Source organism: Chlamydotis macqueenii, chromosome 4 (genome assembly GCF_036417535.1).
Source record: "Chlamydotis macqueenii isolate bChlMac1 chromosome 4, bChlMac1.mat, whole genome shotgun sequence".
Taxonomy (NCBI): Eukaryota; Metazoa; Chordata; class Aves; order Otidiformes; family Otididae; genus Chlamydotis; species Chlamydotis macqueenii.
The window spans coordinates 40,670,138-40,688,972 of NC_141559.1; the positions used below are offsets into that span (position 1 = coordinate 40,670,138).

Genomic DNA, 18,835 nt, shown 5'->3' on the forward strand with positions numbered 1-18,835 from the left:
AAACCCAAACCCATGCCATTTATTAAACTAGATGACCCTAAACAAATATGAGAAAAAAATTATCCTTTGTGTCGTACAGGTTAGACAGTTTCCCATACAGCTTTCAAGACCTAATTTACTTAACACACTTAAAAATGACTGTGACCTTCTGTCATCTTTGGTTTTTGTTTGGAATAGTGCTGACTATTGTATATTCATAAATATTACCTTTGGGCTGGGAAGTTCTGTGATTCAGTTAATACCAGTCATAAGCATTTGCAAGTAGCAGAAGGCCAAGTTTGTCCCAGGGCCCACTCTTTCCAGCAGACTGGAATGGTGGTGTTCTCAACCACAGTGTAAAATTTATCCAAGGCTACTTTCTGAGCTCCATGTCATAGGCAGCGGATGTAGTACACCATTTAAAGTACTTTGGGCGAGTTCTTCATTAACTGACGATTTTTTTTTAGCTTTTACATAAAGTTCATGCAGAACAGCCTCAATATTGGGGGCAGGGGGGAAGGTGTGAGTAAATACCCTATAGTGTGTTTCTTTCTTTACGTGTACACAGAGAGCAAACTGAACAGAAATGTGGTTTGTGTTCTAATAGTACCCTTCATCAAGAGATTTGAACTCTTGTGTGCAAAGCAAAAAGCTATAGTGAATTATACCTTTATTCTTCTCATTCCAAAACCAAACTTGGTTCTATTTTTCCATATGCTATAATAAATGGAAATGACTATATATATATATATTTTTTTTTTTAACTGGAATTTCCTTGGTTATGCTGTTTCTTCTATATTGTATCTTGTAGGGATTCATGAGTCCATCTTTGATTTAAATGGTGAGCTAGTTAGGGCAGCTTTAATAAAAGGAACAAGTTAGGAGTGTGAGGTTTTGAAACTTAGCCCTCTCTCTCCCCAGCTGACAATCTAGGATAGGTGGATCCTGTACACAGGATAGGTGGGTACACCCCTCTTCAGAAAACTAAATTTGTAGTTTGGTTGGAACGCTGTGTATTTATCAAGATAGAATGCTTATTTGGTTTTACACCTGACTTAAAGTACACAGATTCTTTTATGATGCAAACATGTAATATTTCTTTTAATTAAAAAAAAAATTGGGATTTTTGGAAAAGGAGAAGATCTCACTAAGTAGAATTCTAAAATAATAAAAAGGGATCTTGATCCATTCTGACAATCTAAGAGGTGGGATTAGCTTTAAATTGTTTAACTTTTTGTTTGGCTAGCTCATCTTTAAAGCTTTCTGGTTTTGGCCACTCCACAATCACATACAACAAACAGTTCATTCCAAGGCACTGCTCTCCTTACGAAGCTTTTTCCTCTTCTCCTCCTGCAGTACTAATTGTCCATTTTGCTATGTACGCAAAATCTGTTGTTTTCTGGGATTTCTTTATGTAGTTGAAGCCTGATCTTATAAATCCCCTTCCCAGTCTTCCCTTCTGCAATTTAAACAACCATAGGTTTTTTTTCCAAGTTTTTTTGTACTGTGAGGTATTTTCCTGAGCGCTGTGCCAAGATGTGGTACCCAGAAGTAGCCACTCTGATCCAGCAAGTTGATCAGTTTTAACGATGCAGCAGAGTATATTGTTCACCTTTCTTGCAACAGTGTAGTTTTGCCAATTCATGTTCAGCATGTGATTCTCTACATAACAAAGTGACAAATGTAGAATACTACAGTAACTTGGGTCATTTGTTTAATACAAATACATTTTTTTCACAACAATAAGCAGATATATTACTTTTTTTTTCCCTTACCTTCTGTCTTTCAGTACACATTCACCCACAAGAACATACAGTTTTTCTTTTGCAAAAGAGAGGGAGTTGTTAAACAAGTAACACAAACTCATAGTTCCAAATATATACACAGTCAAATATTTTCATCATAGTGTAAATTTCATTGCATTATTCGAAATTATAAATGGTTTGTTTCAGTGATGGGGAATTACTATTTTTTTCTACACAATAAAAATAAACACTGCTTTCAGATATAGCAGTGTGTGAATGGCACAATTGGACTCGTTGAGAATCTTCGTAATGCTAATGATAGTCAAAAAGTGGTATGTTTATGCCAGTTCAAAATAAACTTCATAATGCTTTTAGCTTAAAAGGAAAAGAAATGTGCGTGTTTACAGGCTGAGTATCTTGTGTAAAATTCCAGATCTCATCTGACACCAGATTATTACTGCCTACCTTCTTTAAAACTTTGCTTAAACAAGAATGCAGGTTAAGCTCTTCTCCGTAATGGCAGCTCAGAGCAAGGTTCTGCCCTTGTGGGTTTAGCCAGGCTTAAGTTGCACTGTCTGCCTGTTTGTCTGAGATGCACTGTGGCTACACCAGCAGTTTGATACGGGTCTTTTTTTTTTTTTTTTTTTTTCATGTATCATGTTCATTACAGAGTCTTACAAGGTATCTTAAAACTTGCAGTATATTGGGTTTTTTTTTTTCAGAATAGAATCCTGTGGTAGTTAAATTAAGACAAAAAAATTGTGCTTTGCGTGGACAGAAAAAAAAACATTGGTTGATAAGCAGCTGTCTAGTGTCTGTATTCGTGCACCTTCCTTGTTCATGCAGACCTGTATCCAAGGTATGTTGGTGCAAATAGCTCCTTGCCCTCTTAAAGAGGAACCACCCTGCTTCAGAAACAAATTCCAATCCTGCATGAAATCCCTGAAAGCTCTAGAATATCCAGTGCACTGAAGAAGAGAAAGGGATGCACGGGCTAATACTGTAATGCTTTAAGAGGTTAAAGATTACTTCAAGCCTGCTGTAATCTCTCTTGTTGCTGACTTGTCTCATTGTCTGTCTCAGCAGACACTGTCCCATTTTGCTCCTTTTCCTGCTGCCCAAATTAATATTTCAAAGGGAGAGGAGGAATTTCAACTGAAGTCTTTCTCATTTCTTATATTTAACTAACTGTAAGCTCAAATGCACATGTAGTTTGAGATGAATCCCAAAACAGTATTTTGAAGTTGAAGTCATCAGTACAAAATGGCTTTGCAGGTTATCTGTTCTGTTACCGACTCTTCAGTTTATTTTTAAAAATGTACAGTAATCTTGTTGGATGCTATAGATCTGCTTTTAGAAGCCTCAGGTTTTTTTTTTCTTTTGATTTAAATTTTATACTTGTGCAAGAAAAAAAGCAATATCAATTAGACTCCAGTAAACTGTCAAAATGGGAAAAAATACTTTCAGTGGGGTCATGATGCTACAGCAGGTCAAAGAACAAGCTGGCTAAAGAAGCAGGGTTACTGTCACTGAGTAAGAAACTTTCTGATTATTTCAGAAAGATCTTAATTATCTTCGACAGTAATGTTCAGTGCCTGTCAATGTTGCTGTGATTGATCAGGTTTTACTGTAAACATCATTCCAAACGTTTAGATGCAGCTAGTAATTTTAAGTGTCTGACTTCAGATATCATGAGATTCACTTCTTAGCAAGTAAATTTACACTTTAGAAAACCATGCCTTTGTAGAATATCTTAAACAAGGGCAGTTATGAGACATTCCTTAGTGCTGTCATGGTTTTTTGAAGACTTTGTGAAGTCTCCTCCACAATTATAAAGAGATAAATGATCTGGTTACTCTTCCATGTAATTTCAAATGAGAAGCTGCTACAATTCCAATTCATAATTGTATAACTGGAAAGTTATTTTATGTAAAAAGTGTGTGTCATTATATGGAAAAAAACATTAATCCAACTCACCTGGAGTAACTTACATCGAATTTTAGTATGGGCCTGTTCAAGCATCAATACTTTGTGTCCTAGCCAGATGACACTCGCCTGGTCGCAGCCAAACTACATGAGCAGTTCCAATACAGAACATCATAATGGTCTGATGAAAGACACATATCTTGCTAATACTGCTACTTCCAGCATTCCCTGAGCCTTAAGCCATTTAGAAAGGAATGCCTAACATATAAACTCCAATACAACTTAGGCTCAGCACCCTCGATATTTGCAAGAATGGGATGATTCTGTTATTTAATTGTAGATGCCTGTGTATGTGAAGAGGAAATTTACCATTGGAAACCGCAGGGCTTCTGTAGAAGACTAGTTCCCTGGTAATTATGGCAGATTTCTGTCTTTGAATGAACCTGTGCTCTCCTGTCTCTTTACTCTCCTTCTTTATTTGCTTGTTTTCTTTTCCTCCTTTACCTAAATACAAGATCAAAAAAGACCTTCTAACTTTTTTTTTAAACACATATTATGTTCAGGCCCCAGACTTGTCCATGCCAGTACACAACTACTCCAAGTCAATACTTGCTGTTGTGTCCTGATGGTAAACATCACAGATGTGGGAAGTGAATCACAAAACTGGTTCTTTACACATAATTCACCCTGTTGGAGACGGTATTATATCTACATTCATTTATCTATTGCACCCTTTAATGCTATTCACACTTCATTTTTATATGAGAATGCTCAGAACACGAAGGTAACAACTGAACTGTTGAATCTCTAACACCTCAAGTTTACCTGTACAGAGGGAAACCATTGATACCTTTTTTTTTTTTTCAGTCAGGAAGATAAAAACTAGTTTTTCAGAATAAGGAGATAAAAACTAATGTTCTCTTAAGATACTTCGGTATATTCTCTTATGTCTACCTTTCTGTATCATGAATCTTAAAAAAATAAAAACAAAAGTGGCTTCCGTCTTCCTTATTTGTCATCCTTTTTCAGACCTTTGATAATATGCAATTTACTTTTGTGTGATTCTGCAGTAAACTGCATTTTTATAGTTCCGACTGAACACTTTGTATAGTCAATTAATGTCTAATTCATTCTTGCAAAGTAAAATAAACAGCTGGGTTGCTGTTCTAAATGCATATCTACACATTCTCTCCTTCCCATACTATACTTGAAAAAGTATCCGTAGCTTATGGACATGTGAGTTGGAATTGCTTACTTTTCAAAAATTCAGGCATACTTAAAAACAATGCCACCCTTCAAAAGTTTCAAATATCCTTAGTTGACACAGCTGCCCAACCAGTCAGGCTCCACCGCAGTCACGTGGATGTGTGGTGTTGTATGAGGCTTAGAGGGAGAGTGCTGTGATGCAGCTCTACATGCTTCGATTCAGTTAATGCGTCTCACTTGAATGCTACCCTTTTATCTTTAAGAAGATAAATAGCAAATACAACTTTTAGTAGTAAACAGATGAAAGGTTTGGTTTTGCTTTGTGTAAACAAAATGATTGTATCAGGTCTGTGTCTACTTTCCCAGCGATCCAATCAGGAAAAAAAAAAAAAAAAAAACAAAAAAATAAAACTCTTGTCCCATTTGTTTGGCAGTCTGTTAAACCTGTACTCTATTGCACTTTCTACACTTCCACTTTCACTACACTTGCTGACTAGTTGAGAAACTACTTCACGAACGGTCACATTCCATACGGTAACAAGTTGCTTTGCTGGATCCATTTTCCTTGCAGGGTTTTGTGTGGTTTTTTTTGTACTGGAAAAAAAAAAAATGGAGTAATTTCTACTCTCTTTTAGCATTTGTAGTGTAGAAAACACTATGCCTTATTCTGCAAAGAAGAAACAATGCTGCCTCTGTCAAACTGGCATGACCTCAGATGTCGTTTCTTCAGCTGCCAGCTGAGAGTTTGTACCTGTCTGTGCTACTGGCACCACCACTGCGTCCTTGACATCCAGGGTCTGCGTGCACGAAGAGTTCTTCTCCTCCAGTTTTTTGGCGGTGTCTGGGCAGTTCTGAACAAAGATCACTCTGTTGTAGGCTTTCAACCTGCGCCACAGCTGAACATAAACTTTACACTGCACGTACATGAAGACCAGGCCCCCTGTGAATCCAATGGCCACCACAACGAGTTTTGTCCAAAATGGCCATTCAAGGACACCTTTGAAATAAAACATTTATATTTATTACCATTGTTATATATTGAATATCAAGTACTGAGTTTCAGTAAAATATAGTGAAAAGAAGCCACTTGCTAAGAATTCCCAGGTGCGTACATGCTACTGGGGGAGTTGTGGCTCAAGTAGAAAGCAGCAGCAGTTCCCTATCCCATAGGCCAGCCAAGAACCTACACCTGCCTCTCACTTTTAACTGACTTCACCACAAATCGGTCAAATAAGGAATGCAAGGCCACACTCACAAAAGAAACATAATGCTTAATCCAGGCAAACATAAAACATTTTGCTGTTCTTCAATAATATCCCCAAATTCCATAGCTTGCTTAAGCAAAAATACAAGTACCAAAACTGAGATGACTGGGTACCTAGAAATATTATGCACACCTTCAACAACATACTTTTTTTTTTTTTTTTTTTAAATTGTGCTAGAAGCATGACACTGTTTAGGGTACCTGGAACACCAACATTTACAATACCTGGTCCTAGCTTCATCCTGAAGCCAGCATACAGTAAGGAGAGCTAGTGGGAATGGCTCTTAGCTCCTGCATCACCTGCCTTCACTGGCCTCTTTTTCCTGCTGTCTGTGCAACCCCCACCCCCGAAAACACCTATATCAAAAAAGCAGAACTTGAATTCCTATGTACTAAAAAAGTAACTTTACAGATTTTTGGTGTATGTGTTCCTACTTTTTTCATTGCATTGATCAATCACATTGATATTTATAGAAAAATATATGGCTGCTAACATAAAAAAAAAAGCTATAGATGAGAGTATTTGAACTTGATTATGATATGAATAATATTATTTGCTTTGGGCTAAGTGTGGTCTTAAGATTTTAACAGAATAAATTAATGTTGTATTAAGAACAGCCTTCTCATTAATTCATACCACTGCATCTGCTTTTTTAACCATTCAGTAGCCTAACATAAAGGAACAGCTACCTGCCTTCCCATTACACATTGCCTCATCGCATTTAAAGAGTAAATGCTATAAACACAACAGTCAGACCTCTCTATCAGTGCTTAAGCTGTCAGTGTGAACAGTCAGTGCAGATGCTCTGTTCAACCACTGGTGATACATCACAAGAACTTGGTGATGTTTTTGAGTTTTAGCCAAGTTTTATGCAGGGAAGAAATTTTTGCCACGGGCAAGAAAGCAATCCACATTCCTTTGGGATTCAGCAGAAGAGCTGCAGTGAGGAGCCAGTCTCAACTCCTACACCTGGCAACCTGGACTCCACAAAAGCAAGTTGGCTTTTAGTCAGCTCTGTGAGAGTCGTAGTTCAGCCCCGATCAGGACCAGATTACGCAGTCTCTCTCTCACTCCCCGCCCGCCCTCCAAGAGAACAGGGCAGGAATTGGTAAACAAAAGAAAACCAGGAAAAAAAAAAAAACACGTGAGCTGAGATTGAACAAAAAGTAAATTTAACAGTAATGACAGAAGAAAACAAAACAGTGATGGAATACAAATACAGTATAATGGCTTACAACAAACCTCCACACCTAGTTTCTTCCAAGTAGCAGGAGGCTCCCCTCAGCACCCTCCTCCCATGATGTCAGATGTGATACAATAGCCCTTTGGCTAATTTGGGTAAATTAACCCCAGCTGTTAGCTAATCAGTTAACTATCCCAGCCATAGGGGCTACCAGCTTCAGTTCTCCACCCAGCTGAGGTGAATATTAACTCTATCCTAGCCAGAACCAGGACAGTGAGTCTCATGGCTTTACGTATCCCCTTTGCTGTTAAACACGTAGGAACTGGGCTTTTAATTAAACAAACAGAGACCAAAAGAATACTAGTTATTGCAAAAGCACACAAAATATTTAAAGTAGCTGTAGTTTTTCCTGTCAGGTGACTGTTTAGTAGTACTTAGAAATTGTAACAATGTATTAAGTGCTGGTATTAGCCAATTAATTTTTTTTTCTAATTTGCAACAAAATGAAAGCATACAAAGACTATGTAAACCACTTTGTCTCTCCTTAACCACTATTACTCTGGTTAGTTGAACTTGCCAGGGACAAATCCTTTTATATTTGTTAAATTTGTTCACAAAACATTTGTCATCCCATTCTTTAGTTCCCTGCTCCTGGGACAAAAAGAAGTAACAGAGTGCTTTGCTTAGATGTCGTATCCAGTGATGTTTTTTTTTCCCCTTTAATAACTGTTTTTAAAATTCACTGTATCTTTCTTGCACTTAATTATAAAAACAGTATGGTTTGCATCTGAGTAAGGACACTTAGAACCAGCAAGTAACAGCTGGAGTGCTGAGCTCAGAAGAAAGTGGCTGAATAAACAGCTCAGCTTTCCTTCACAGTTTCTTCCACCTCTTAGCCGTACAGACGTGCTGCTGCTTCTTTCATGGTAATACAGGAAGCATCATTTTTTGCTTAACTGGTATGGCACAGTGAATCTTGTACCTTTCAGTACATTCCAGGATTGCCATATTTTCACAGACTCAAGCTTTATTAGGAGAGACAACACTCAGCTAAGCCTTGACCTGGTTCTTCAAGCAGAGCAAATTTATCTGAAACTTGATACCAACCGGTCGTGCCATATAAATTCTAGAATATTTAAAATATATTTTCAATTCTCCTTTCTATAGGCCAGTGATAGGGTTACCATTTAAGAGGTTTACACTTCTATTTATTTGCATCATATGCTTTCATAAGGAGAAAAAAAAAATCCCTTTAAATATTTTGAGATACATTTTAAAAAGGAAATTTTAAATTTACACAGTATTAACAAACAGTACTAGTATTATTCAGGGCTTTCAGTTTTTCTCCTCCTCAAAATATGTTTTTAAAGTGTTTTTCCTCCAGTGTTCCCTGTCTTTTTACCAGTATTTCCCATTTAAACAGAGATAATGGAGAGAAAAGCAAACTACATATATGACTCTTCCCACCCACTCATGCCCGCCCCCCACCCCCCGAAATACACGTTTGATTTTGTAAAAGTACCCCCACACACACTGCCAATAAGCAAATTTTGTGGCAAAAGAGTTCTCTTCACAAACACTTGGTTTTGCACATTGTAAGTAGTTCCAAGGCATCTCTTTGTCCATTTTTTTAGTGTGGAGAATCATCCATTGGATGATTTGAAAAACACTGAATTCTACATCAATCGTAAATGCTTTGTGAGCCTACCAGGATTAATTAGTGTGATTCTTACGCATTCTGTATAACAACAAAAATTCACATTAGCTGTTTTGTTGTGTAAATTCAGCTAATCCACAGAAATACCTTTCCCCTTTTTAATGAGTAGGGTGATGTAGTTGTACTCAGAAGTTCAAAGCCATTCCTAGTCCTGTCCTCGGGGCCTTTTTTTCTGTTTTTTGAGATGAAAAACAGGGTAACCCATTTAGAAAGAATGCAAAACAAGACTTTGTAGTATACATTCGTCTGTGACTTTATCACATATTCTTCTCTCAGATGAGAAACGCAAGCATCAGGAATATCATGAAATATTTATCTAACTAGCAAGGTACAAAGCTCCACCTGGTTTGTTTTCCATGTTAACTTCAGAGTATAGCACAAAGTCAGAGCCCTTTGTCCCTCTACTGTGCTTAAAGTCAATTCAGATCAAAACTCATAAGCTTTTTATCCTCTTCGTCATCATGATCATATTTAAGACTAAATTTAAGACCAAATAGACTTAGATTTGAAATGGAAAACAACAGTTCAGTTTGGAACACGGTTTCCACATACGGTAAGTATAGTCCAAAAAGAAACTTACGTTAAACACGCATTTTGTTACACATGTGCAGTTGGATTTTCAGTATCTCCACAGATGGAGACCCCACAACCTCAAAATAAACACAACTGGGACATGGACATTCACAGTGAAATTCTATTCGAAAGGGCACAGGAATGGCTTTCCATGCTACTTAATCCCACATGAAGGACTAACACAACCAGAACACGGTCTCTCGGAAGTTTGTATTAGGAAGCACGTTGATGAAAGGGCTCTCCTGTGTTTTACCAGGATATTGAGGTTCAAGTGGGTAATATCAATAAATTGCTACTTTATGACCTGAACTTGCACTGAGCTGTTTGAATCTGACTCATCTTTTTGTCTGAGCTTTAGAAATATCTAGATAATGGGAGATTAACCTAAGAAGAACCAGCAGGCTAGTTAAGCTGTTGTAATGATTACACTAAGTAGAGATTTCTCTGCAGGGGCATAACGTAAGCTTTTAACACTGATGCATTCATTACTTTTGCATTAAAGCATTTGATGTAGCTATGTATCAGTGAGCTGTTACTTAAGCACAGAATGTGACTGGTTACATAGCTGCCTTTCAAAGCCATCCATTGCATTATCAGCAAGATTGAAGAAGTTTCTTTTACCAATACTTACCGTTGTCATTGCCTTGTTTGATTTCCTCAGCAGTTCTATCAATTAAAACATACAATGACCAAACAACACAGGTAATCGCAATTACGTGGAATGTAACCGAACAAACTATTTTCCTCCTCTCACTTGTTGTCATCTGTAGTTTCTCCCACTGTAATTAAAAAAAAAAAAAAAGTGATTAAAAAACCATGAGACTTGTAAAATTTTACAATAAACTGATTTGGCCATTCTGTCTCTTTCTACCCAAAAACCAAACAATAATAAAATTAACAAATCCTTTTAGTTTGATAATACACATTACAGTAGTATGTGCATTGTCACTGTAAAATTCATAATAATCTAATTTTCATAGATTCAGAGGAATGAAGAGTTCTGTTTCTCTCTGCTTGCGAATGACATCTAAAGTAATTTCACTGCAATACAGACATAATATGTTAATGGACAGGCAAAAAGCTGAATATTTATTTTAACTTTACCGGATTCATACTTCTGGTGAGAGAAAAAAAAAACCCAAACATTAGCTTGTGATACTTAAACTATTCTCAGTTGCTTAAAATTAGAGGAATGTAGCTGTGGAACAGTCATCCCATAAAATAAAAGCATAAGAAATGCAACTGCATTGAGGATTAAGTTGAAAAGACGATTACGTGGAAAAGATCATGCATGATAGCAGTCAAACAGCCTCAATAATGCAAGAAGAATCTTCCCGGCACATGTTTGTGAATGATGGCACTAAATCCATCATATGTTTGAGAATTATGGCACTAAATCCTACCTTAAGTTAAGGCTATTTTAAGATGAAATGGTCTATTCTCTTCATTTGAACAATGCAACTCTCGAGGCATTTTTTTTTAAATCTCACTTGTGAAGACATCTTTTTTTTCAGCCCTTCTTTAAAATAAAACCCTTCTCTACTAAGACGCTTGCCTTTGAAAACAGATGAAAGAATATGACATTTAAAAGCAAAATGCCTCGATTCCGATGAATAATCTCGGTCAGTCGCTAGCATCTGACGAAGGAGACGCGTACAAACCACAATACAGCAGTGCCACCTCTCTGCAGCAGCGCTAATGTGAGACTGAACTGTGTGTGCTTCAGCATCCCAGCCACAGCGCTGACCTCCGGGACAGCAAAGCTCCACAGGGACCTTTGGTCTACACAGCCTGCAGCTCCTAATAGTTTCCATGCTAAGGTTGGATTTAGAGGTTTAAATTTTTTAAAATTTAAATTTTGGGTTGCTTCGGTTTTGCGAAATAACAAATTTCCCTAAATTGCTTGGAGTTAGCATCTAAGCTAGATGATTTAGACTTTAATCTAAACCAATACGGCCACTCTTCTAGTCTGAACACTATTTACTGCCTGGTCACATTTCAAAGGAGCACAACTGCTGTAAAAGTTGAGCAATGTCAATGCAACGTCACCAAGAGGGCTAACTCTCAAAAAAGCTTCTTCCTACCATTAGTTTTAGAGCAGTACACACCAGGCCAAACAAGTTGCATTCTTTAATGGCAGTTAAAGCTTGCACGTTTCAGACCTGTTGCCTCAAAACACAATGTCTGGACTGTTTTCTAACCCTTGCCAGAATTTCACAAACATAAGGCTTAAATAACTGTTTAGAAGAACTGAAATATTTCCTGAGTAATAGACAAAGAGACAGAGCTAGCAGTTTATTTACCAGCTGATACCTCATTTCAGTTTCTGATACACCTACTTAGGAGTGAAAACTAAGCTTGCTGGGTTTTGTATGGCAGTCTGGAAAAATGGGAGGCATTAAAAAAAAGTAATAAAACAAAACCCTAGAACCTTACATGCATTGTAGCTCATGTAGGTAGTATACAGTGGTCAGATCAGACAGACTGTGGCATTAAAATCACAGTCTTACCACATCATTACAGTCACCAGGTTACACAGCTTTTGGCCTGGAGACTTTCATCCTTTTTGCAGTGAAAATTAAATTCAAGCCTTGCAATAGGCTTTCTTTCCAAAGAAAAACTTGTCTTTGTCCAGATGGAAGAAAGGATTTTTCCTTAACTCTTCACTTACCTGTGGATGCTTTGTGAGAGATCAATATTGAACATAAAGAAGAATTAATTGTGTTCTTAAACAGAAATATTCTGTCATCTCAACTCTGGTGCTACACTTTTTGGTCTACTGGAGAGAAGATTCTGTGCTAAATTTTCATTGTCATGTTTACCTGCAGTCTCATTATAGCCATTTTACTCTCTGTAACATACACAAAAGCCTTAGAGTGTTGATCTGAAGGCCCAGTCAAATAAAACTTTTGATACACAGTTTTACAGTCAGAGGAGAATGCTGGTCCCATTACTCTAAATTGAAACATTTTGCAGGCCAGAAGAAAAAAAGACAAAAACAAACAACCAACAGGCAGGATAGGTAAATAATGGAACAAGCTCACAAAAACCTCTGCTGAGATTTATGGGAAAGGTATAACAGGAGAGGGAGCTAGCAGAAATGGGCTCACACAGCCCTTTTTTGCTAACACCCTGTGATTAAATCCAGTCAGAAAGCAACGCCAGGCCTACCAGACTCATCTTCCTCTCTCTGGCCCCTTTTCTTCTCCCACAAGATAGCATGTCTGTGTGTCTGTTCTATCCACATGTGCCTTCCCACACCAGGAGTACGCTGGCTGGCAGGAGACCAGAGAGGCCACCAGGGCTTGGGCCGTCCTGGAACTGGAAGTCTCTGTGGAGCACCTCGTACTCTCAGTCAGGATGCAAGAAAGGAACAAGGACCAGGGAGAGCCTCCTGCTCACACAGACAGATGCAGGGGGTTCAGAGTACTTGGGAGCATTTTACAGCTCCTCGTGTCTCCCAAAGCTGCACTTCTGTTTTGCCCTGCCCAAGGTGCAGTTCCAGTTCTCTTGTACTGCAGTCACGACAGTCTGAGCTCAGAAAGGGAAATTTAATTAAACTTTGTGCTCTAGTCCTGGTGATCCCCGTGGTAGCTGAGGTAATTTTCCTGTCCTACTCATGTATTTTAGCTTGGCTGAACAGAGATTACTATGTGACTGCTGTCACTCTCTGCTAGATGAGTGATGTTAGTAGATAAGCCAGCAATTTAAGTTGCCCTGGAGCAGAAAAGTGCAATTCGCTATTTGAGGATTTTTTTTTGCAATAAGATTAAATCGAAAATTTAATTGTTAATGTTAGCACAGACTTGCTTGGACGAAAGCACAGTTATATAAAATAAAAAACTGCTTTTAAATCCATAGCAAAGGCTATGAGACAATAGTATATTGAGCAGTGAAAGCATTAGCCCCTTTTGCTTGTGCTTTATACTTCAGGACTCAAAATAGCCTAAAGTTAGGTGGGTAAGTTTGGCAGCACAGCACGTTAATGCCTCCTTAGCCACTGATAAATTCACCCCTGATGTATCTTGAAACTTCTGCAGTTCTCATGGCTCTCTACATTCAGAACATGATGGCAAGATAAAAATAAATGGCATCACATTTTATTATCTTCATCAGTGGTCTGGAAAAACGTAGAACCACCAGGTTGATGACACTGTGACATGCCACAGGTATATCAGATGCCACCAAGGACAGAAAAATAACACAGAAGTAAGTGTTCAGATGCAATTTTCCTTCGAAACTTGTATGTTAATACTCCTAAGGTGCTTTAGACACTGGAAAGACAAAAAGAAATGGAAGACTGTAACAATCAGATAAGAAATTGATAATGACTTGCAAATTATTAAGTCACTAAATTGATAGGCAAACACTGTATTTTTTGCCCAGCCTCCTCCAAAGCGCCCCTTCACTGTCGTACATCCGATTGTCACCACCCACAGATTCCTTTACCCTGGCAGCTCTACAAACACAGACTGGAAATCATCGCAGATGCAAACGGTTTAACATCCCACAAATGCAAGCAATTGCATGACTTATGCTCACAGAGCAGGAGTGCTAACGTCGAAAAAAACACAAGACTTTTTATCCAAGCCACCAAACAAATCCTCAATGCAAATATGTAACCCGAGAAGAAAGCTTGAAATACCCGCAAGCCCCTTTTTATTTTCTGAATCAGCTTTCCGAACATCACACCTGCACTGTGGGCTGCAAACCACTGGAGGGTGGCAGGAGACTGCCGCAGACATTCCTGCCGGGAAGCCAGACTGAGCTGTCACAGGGAAGCAGCTGGATTGTAAATGTGACCAGAAACACTCCTCCCACCCCAGATACTACTTACAGCTACTTCTGAAACACGAGGGGCACCTCAGCCTGAATTCCTGTGCTTTGCTGCCAGAGAAGCCTGTGATAATCCCGAAAGCCGCAGCTGTAACACCGCCCTGTTCTAGGTTTCTACTTCGCCTTTTGGTTTTTGTGTCTTACAGACCATCTCGCTCTAAAACGTAAAGGGAATCGTTACTGCTTTCAGAATCCACTCTTGCAATTACAAAATGAAGTCATGGGTCTTCCGGGGATAGAAAAAAAAAAAAAAATTAATAGCCTGCTCACAGGGAACATCTAAATCATATGTAGCTGACCACTTCCCTTTCCTGTAACATAGTCTGAGAAAATCCCTGATATTTATTTTAAAGAACCAAAATTTGCCTGCCTGCATGCCACTTCTAATCAAAGCTTGGTTAATCAATATGCCACAAATAAAATGGATATTTTCTTTAATATCCTCTGAAAATCAGTTGTTACCAGATCTGGGGATGCTGCTTCATCCCCTAGAGATTTCAATACAGCCTCTCGCTTCTTATAGACAGAAGTAAATCTGCAATTTTAATTGCCTCCCATACACTAAGCTTTCTGCAAAACCGTTTCATGATGGCCCAATGCAGAACCAAAAGCTTCACACTGCTCACACAAAAGCTGTTACCACACCACAGAATTGCACTCTGCAGACTCTGCTGCTTGTACTCCTTTTCCCCGCCCTCAGACTGCAGATTTACTGTCTGCCTGCCTCTATCTCCATTTTGTGTTCGCATGTTGCCTCCTGCTAGTGGCAATTTTCTGTCACTTTGGCCACAAAATATTGTCTGCACAGATTTCCGGAAGCAACTCCGTAGCTACTGCAGGTTTGCAGGTTCACACCTTTCCAGCAGAAGGTCTCTCTCCCACAGGGGCTCATCACCGCGGATGCCAAATCGAGGTGAAGTTAAGGGGCTTCTTTGTGACATGCTATGAATGCTTGGACTTTTAACTCCTGGCTATTTTCAGGAACCCTATTTTTAAAAATTGCATGTAAGGAGGCCTGACAGGGCAATCTGCTATAAGCATGACATTGCTAATATTAAATATTTTTCCCGTTCTGACATTTTTCTCCCTATCCATCTTTAGCAAAAAAAAATGACAATGAATGTCATCTAAACAGCACCTACAGCTAGAAGGACTTCCTTCTGCTCTCACCTAGAGCTAAAATCATCATGCAACGCTTTCTGAATTTTTTTTTTACAACCTGAAGAAAGACTTTGAGCCAACCTCTATCTTGAAATAATCATGCCTGCAAAATGAGGGCTAAAATTATTTACTAGGGGCTGTTACAGAAACTGCACTATGCACACAGACTAGGAATACGCAGAAAAAACACCTTTCTTACCTCAAACCAGGCCTGAAGGACCAGCTCTTAAGAACTGGAGCAGTGTATGATGAAGTGAGCTGAGCAGTGAAGAAATATCAGTAGTCTGAACACGGAGCTCAGAGTTATTTATTTTCTGTGGTTTAGGGAGGGTTTTCTGGTCACTTGTTGAAGTACTAATCAGCACAAGCTCCACAGTAAACTGTTCACTACTGTCAACCTACCAGCTGGAGGAAAGCAGCTGCAATGGTAGTTTGCAGGAATGGAATTTCTGTAGTGGGTGGAGGAGGAAGAAATAATAGTAATACAGGACAACAGGGCTCCACACATCAGGAGAACAAAATAGCCTCCTGCAGGTTTGAAGTGTTGATGAGAGATGAGACTTCAAACCTTGTAATTTGAATGAAAGCATTTTGGTCCACTCTGTGCCATCTAAACAACGAGTGGTTACAGGATGTGCCTGAGGGGCTGCATCTTAAAGAAGGACGAGGCATGCCTCACTGCATCCTGCTTCAAGACGAGAAGTGCCCCTCATACAGTCCAACAGAATGTGCCAGGTCTGATGGCTGAAAAGAGAAGCATTTGGGCCATGAAAACACCTCCTCTGCCTTATATCCCCCAAATACATCGAGAGCACATTCAGAGAGGAAGAAATGAGCAGATCCACAGAAAACAAATTTGTTTTAAGATACATCTCAGAGAAGAAACTCTTGTAAGGATCAAGAATCGAAGACCAGAATTAGACCCCTGCTACTTTAGCCATGGAACACCAAAATAAAATTAATTTTAAAATGTCATATGGTGCATCATACAGCCATATCTATGCACAACCTTACCTTGATCTAGTTAGCTCATTAGAGGAGCTGGTACAAATCCTTCTCTGGCAAACCTGTCTGAATTTTACCTAAAATCTTCTGTCTCTAGGTGACGCTAAACAAACCTAGTTGGAGTTCAAATGCATGCCTGTGGTGTATTTAAAACACCTATTAGAAGTTTAAAAGAGAACCAGAAATGGGTGAATTTCTAAAGAGAAACACACTTTAATGCACTTTTATGTGTGATATGCATGCCTAGAGTAATAAAAGAACTACATAATGAAAAATCTCACTTGGCTAAATACCTTAAGATGATCATCGGCAAAGAAATAATAAATCAGTTTTATTGAAATCAAGACAGTGCTATATTTCTTTTCTTTTTTTAAATGACAGTTAAAGGAGTTGGACTTGAGTGATATAATCAGTGTGCACTCTTCACAAACTTACACAGTTTTTAGGTGTGTATGTCATCAATTAGCCTACCCTTAAAAAGTGTAAAATAGGGGTATTAAGTCATTTGGGAAGATAATTTCTAAAATGAAGTAGCTGTTTTTGCAATCTGGAAGTACTATTGAGAATACTTGTAATTTACCAACTAGAAGAACTCCAGTACCTGCATCCTAATAATCCTAATGCAGAATAAACAAAAAAAAAAATGCTATACTTTGAAAATGCATGCATAGCCAGACATCATGTCCAAATCCAATCCTCTGTCTCGGACAGGGGCCAACACCAGATGCTTCAGAGAAACATGCAAGGAACCCCATGGCAAGTAATTACAGCATAATCTCTCCACATTGGGAGCTTCTTCCTAGCTCCCATCTGCTAGAAATTATTTTATATCAATATATAGAATGCAAAAGTACTCTGCAAAGTGTTTACTTTTCAAGCATCCTCTTTGAATGCCGAAACATTAACCAATTCTTTGTTCAACAGAGGTCCACACAATCAGCCTTCAGTACTATCATGAGCTTCTCTTTTACAATTGAGGTTTCTTTTCTTGCCTTCTAAGCTATTTAAGAAAAGGATCGTTATCTCCTAGCACAGTAGGCTTCAGCTGCCTTATCCAAAAAGATAATCCTGACAGATAAACGGCAGGTGAAACATTAAACCACTGGTCAGGAGTGAACTGTCACCATAATGCAAAACTATGGAGAATGTCTGGTACTAAAAACAAGAGACACACATCTAGAGCTCTAGAAAAGATGTACTTTAGGTGCTTGGGCACACGCCTTTATTACTCAAAAATAATAAAAAAAAAGAAGCTACATATGGGCAACCCATAAAGAAGCAAGGAAAAAAGGGGTAGAATCTGTGTCTTCACTAACTTTTATCACAGTTAGTCAAGAATAGAAGCAGATGCCACTGTTACTTGCTCTCCTTACAGTATTTCTACAATCATTCTATCAAGAGGGTCTAGTTTGCGTGTCACTTTTACTCTCTTTGCAGCTAGTTGTCTCCTGCCTCTGTCTACTCCGTCTTTCCAAAAGAGCAGCACACCTAATTGAAGGCATGACATTTTCCTCCAGTCACTAAGTACAAATGCCTTTAAATCACAGTCCAGCTCTCAAACAACAACAACTTAGACACACAAAAAAAACCCCCACAACACTAAAAAAAAAAAAAAAAAAAAAATCAAACAGTAAGTACTATACCACAAAGCACAGATCAGAATTTTTCTGCAAGGCCAGTCAAGCTGAGATTTTATTTTCCAACCAAAGCAGGTGGGGGTGCTGCATTTTACAGTATGTACTCTATGGGCAATAGAAGAGCAGCCATGACACATGGTCAATGCTGGACTTGAGACGGATTGTGCAGAAGTCAAAGCAGCCATAAATCCTTCCTGCACTACAGCAGCCACAACAAACCATCTCCCAACAGTCTGTGCCAGAGTCTCTGACTTTGAACACCAAGTAGCATGGGCTCCATTTGCACATCTGAGTGCATTTTGGTCTTAAATAGTGTGATGGATGTGGACAGAAGGCTGGGATGGCATGGTAGAAACAAAAAAAAGAAAGAGAGAAATTAGAGAGAAAGGTGGATATAGAAAAATGCTGGAGATCAACATCCCATTACAGTCTTTTACCTCTCTCTGCTTTCTTTAGTCCTGTCCAAATATAGTGGAATTTCTCTGAAGAGCTGTTCTCTTAGGCAGCTGAGACATATTTATAATATATGATCAGAGTTTTGTTAGAGAATCTTTACTTGAATCATCTCCTCTTCAGTATTCACCTCGCTACTTAATTTCCTC

General features: G+C 38.6%; 1 protein-coding gene across 2 annotated transcripts in view; it reads right to left on the reverse strand.

Annotated features, from left to right (window-relative positions):
- Positions 1 to 1,680: 1,680 nt before the first annotated feature.
- MARCHF1 (membrane associated ring-CH-type finger 1) overlaps positions 1,681 to 18,835 on the reverse strand; it is a 249,725-nt gene continuing 232,570 nt past the window's right edge. For both annotated transcript variants that reach the window (XM_086746884.1, XM_086746885.1), the window contains 2 exons: positions 10,226 to 10,373; positions 1,681 to 5,853 (listed from right to left, as the gene is read on the reverse strand). In XM_086746884.1, coding sequence (XP_086603010.1) covers positions 5,552 to 5,853; positions 10,226 to 10,373 — 450 coding nt within the window. In that variant the 3' untranslated portion in view covers positions 1,681 to 5,551. The remainder of the gene's footprint in view (positions 5,854 to 10,225; positions 10,374 to 18,835) is intronic.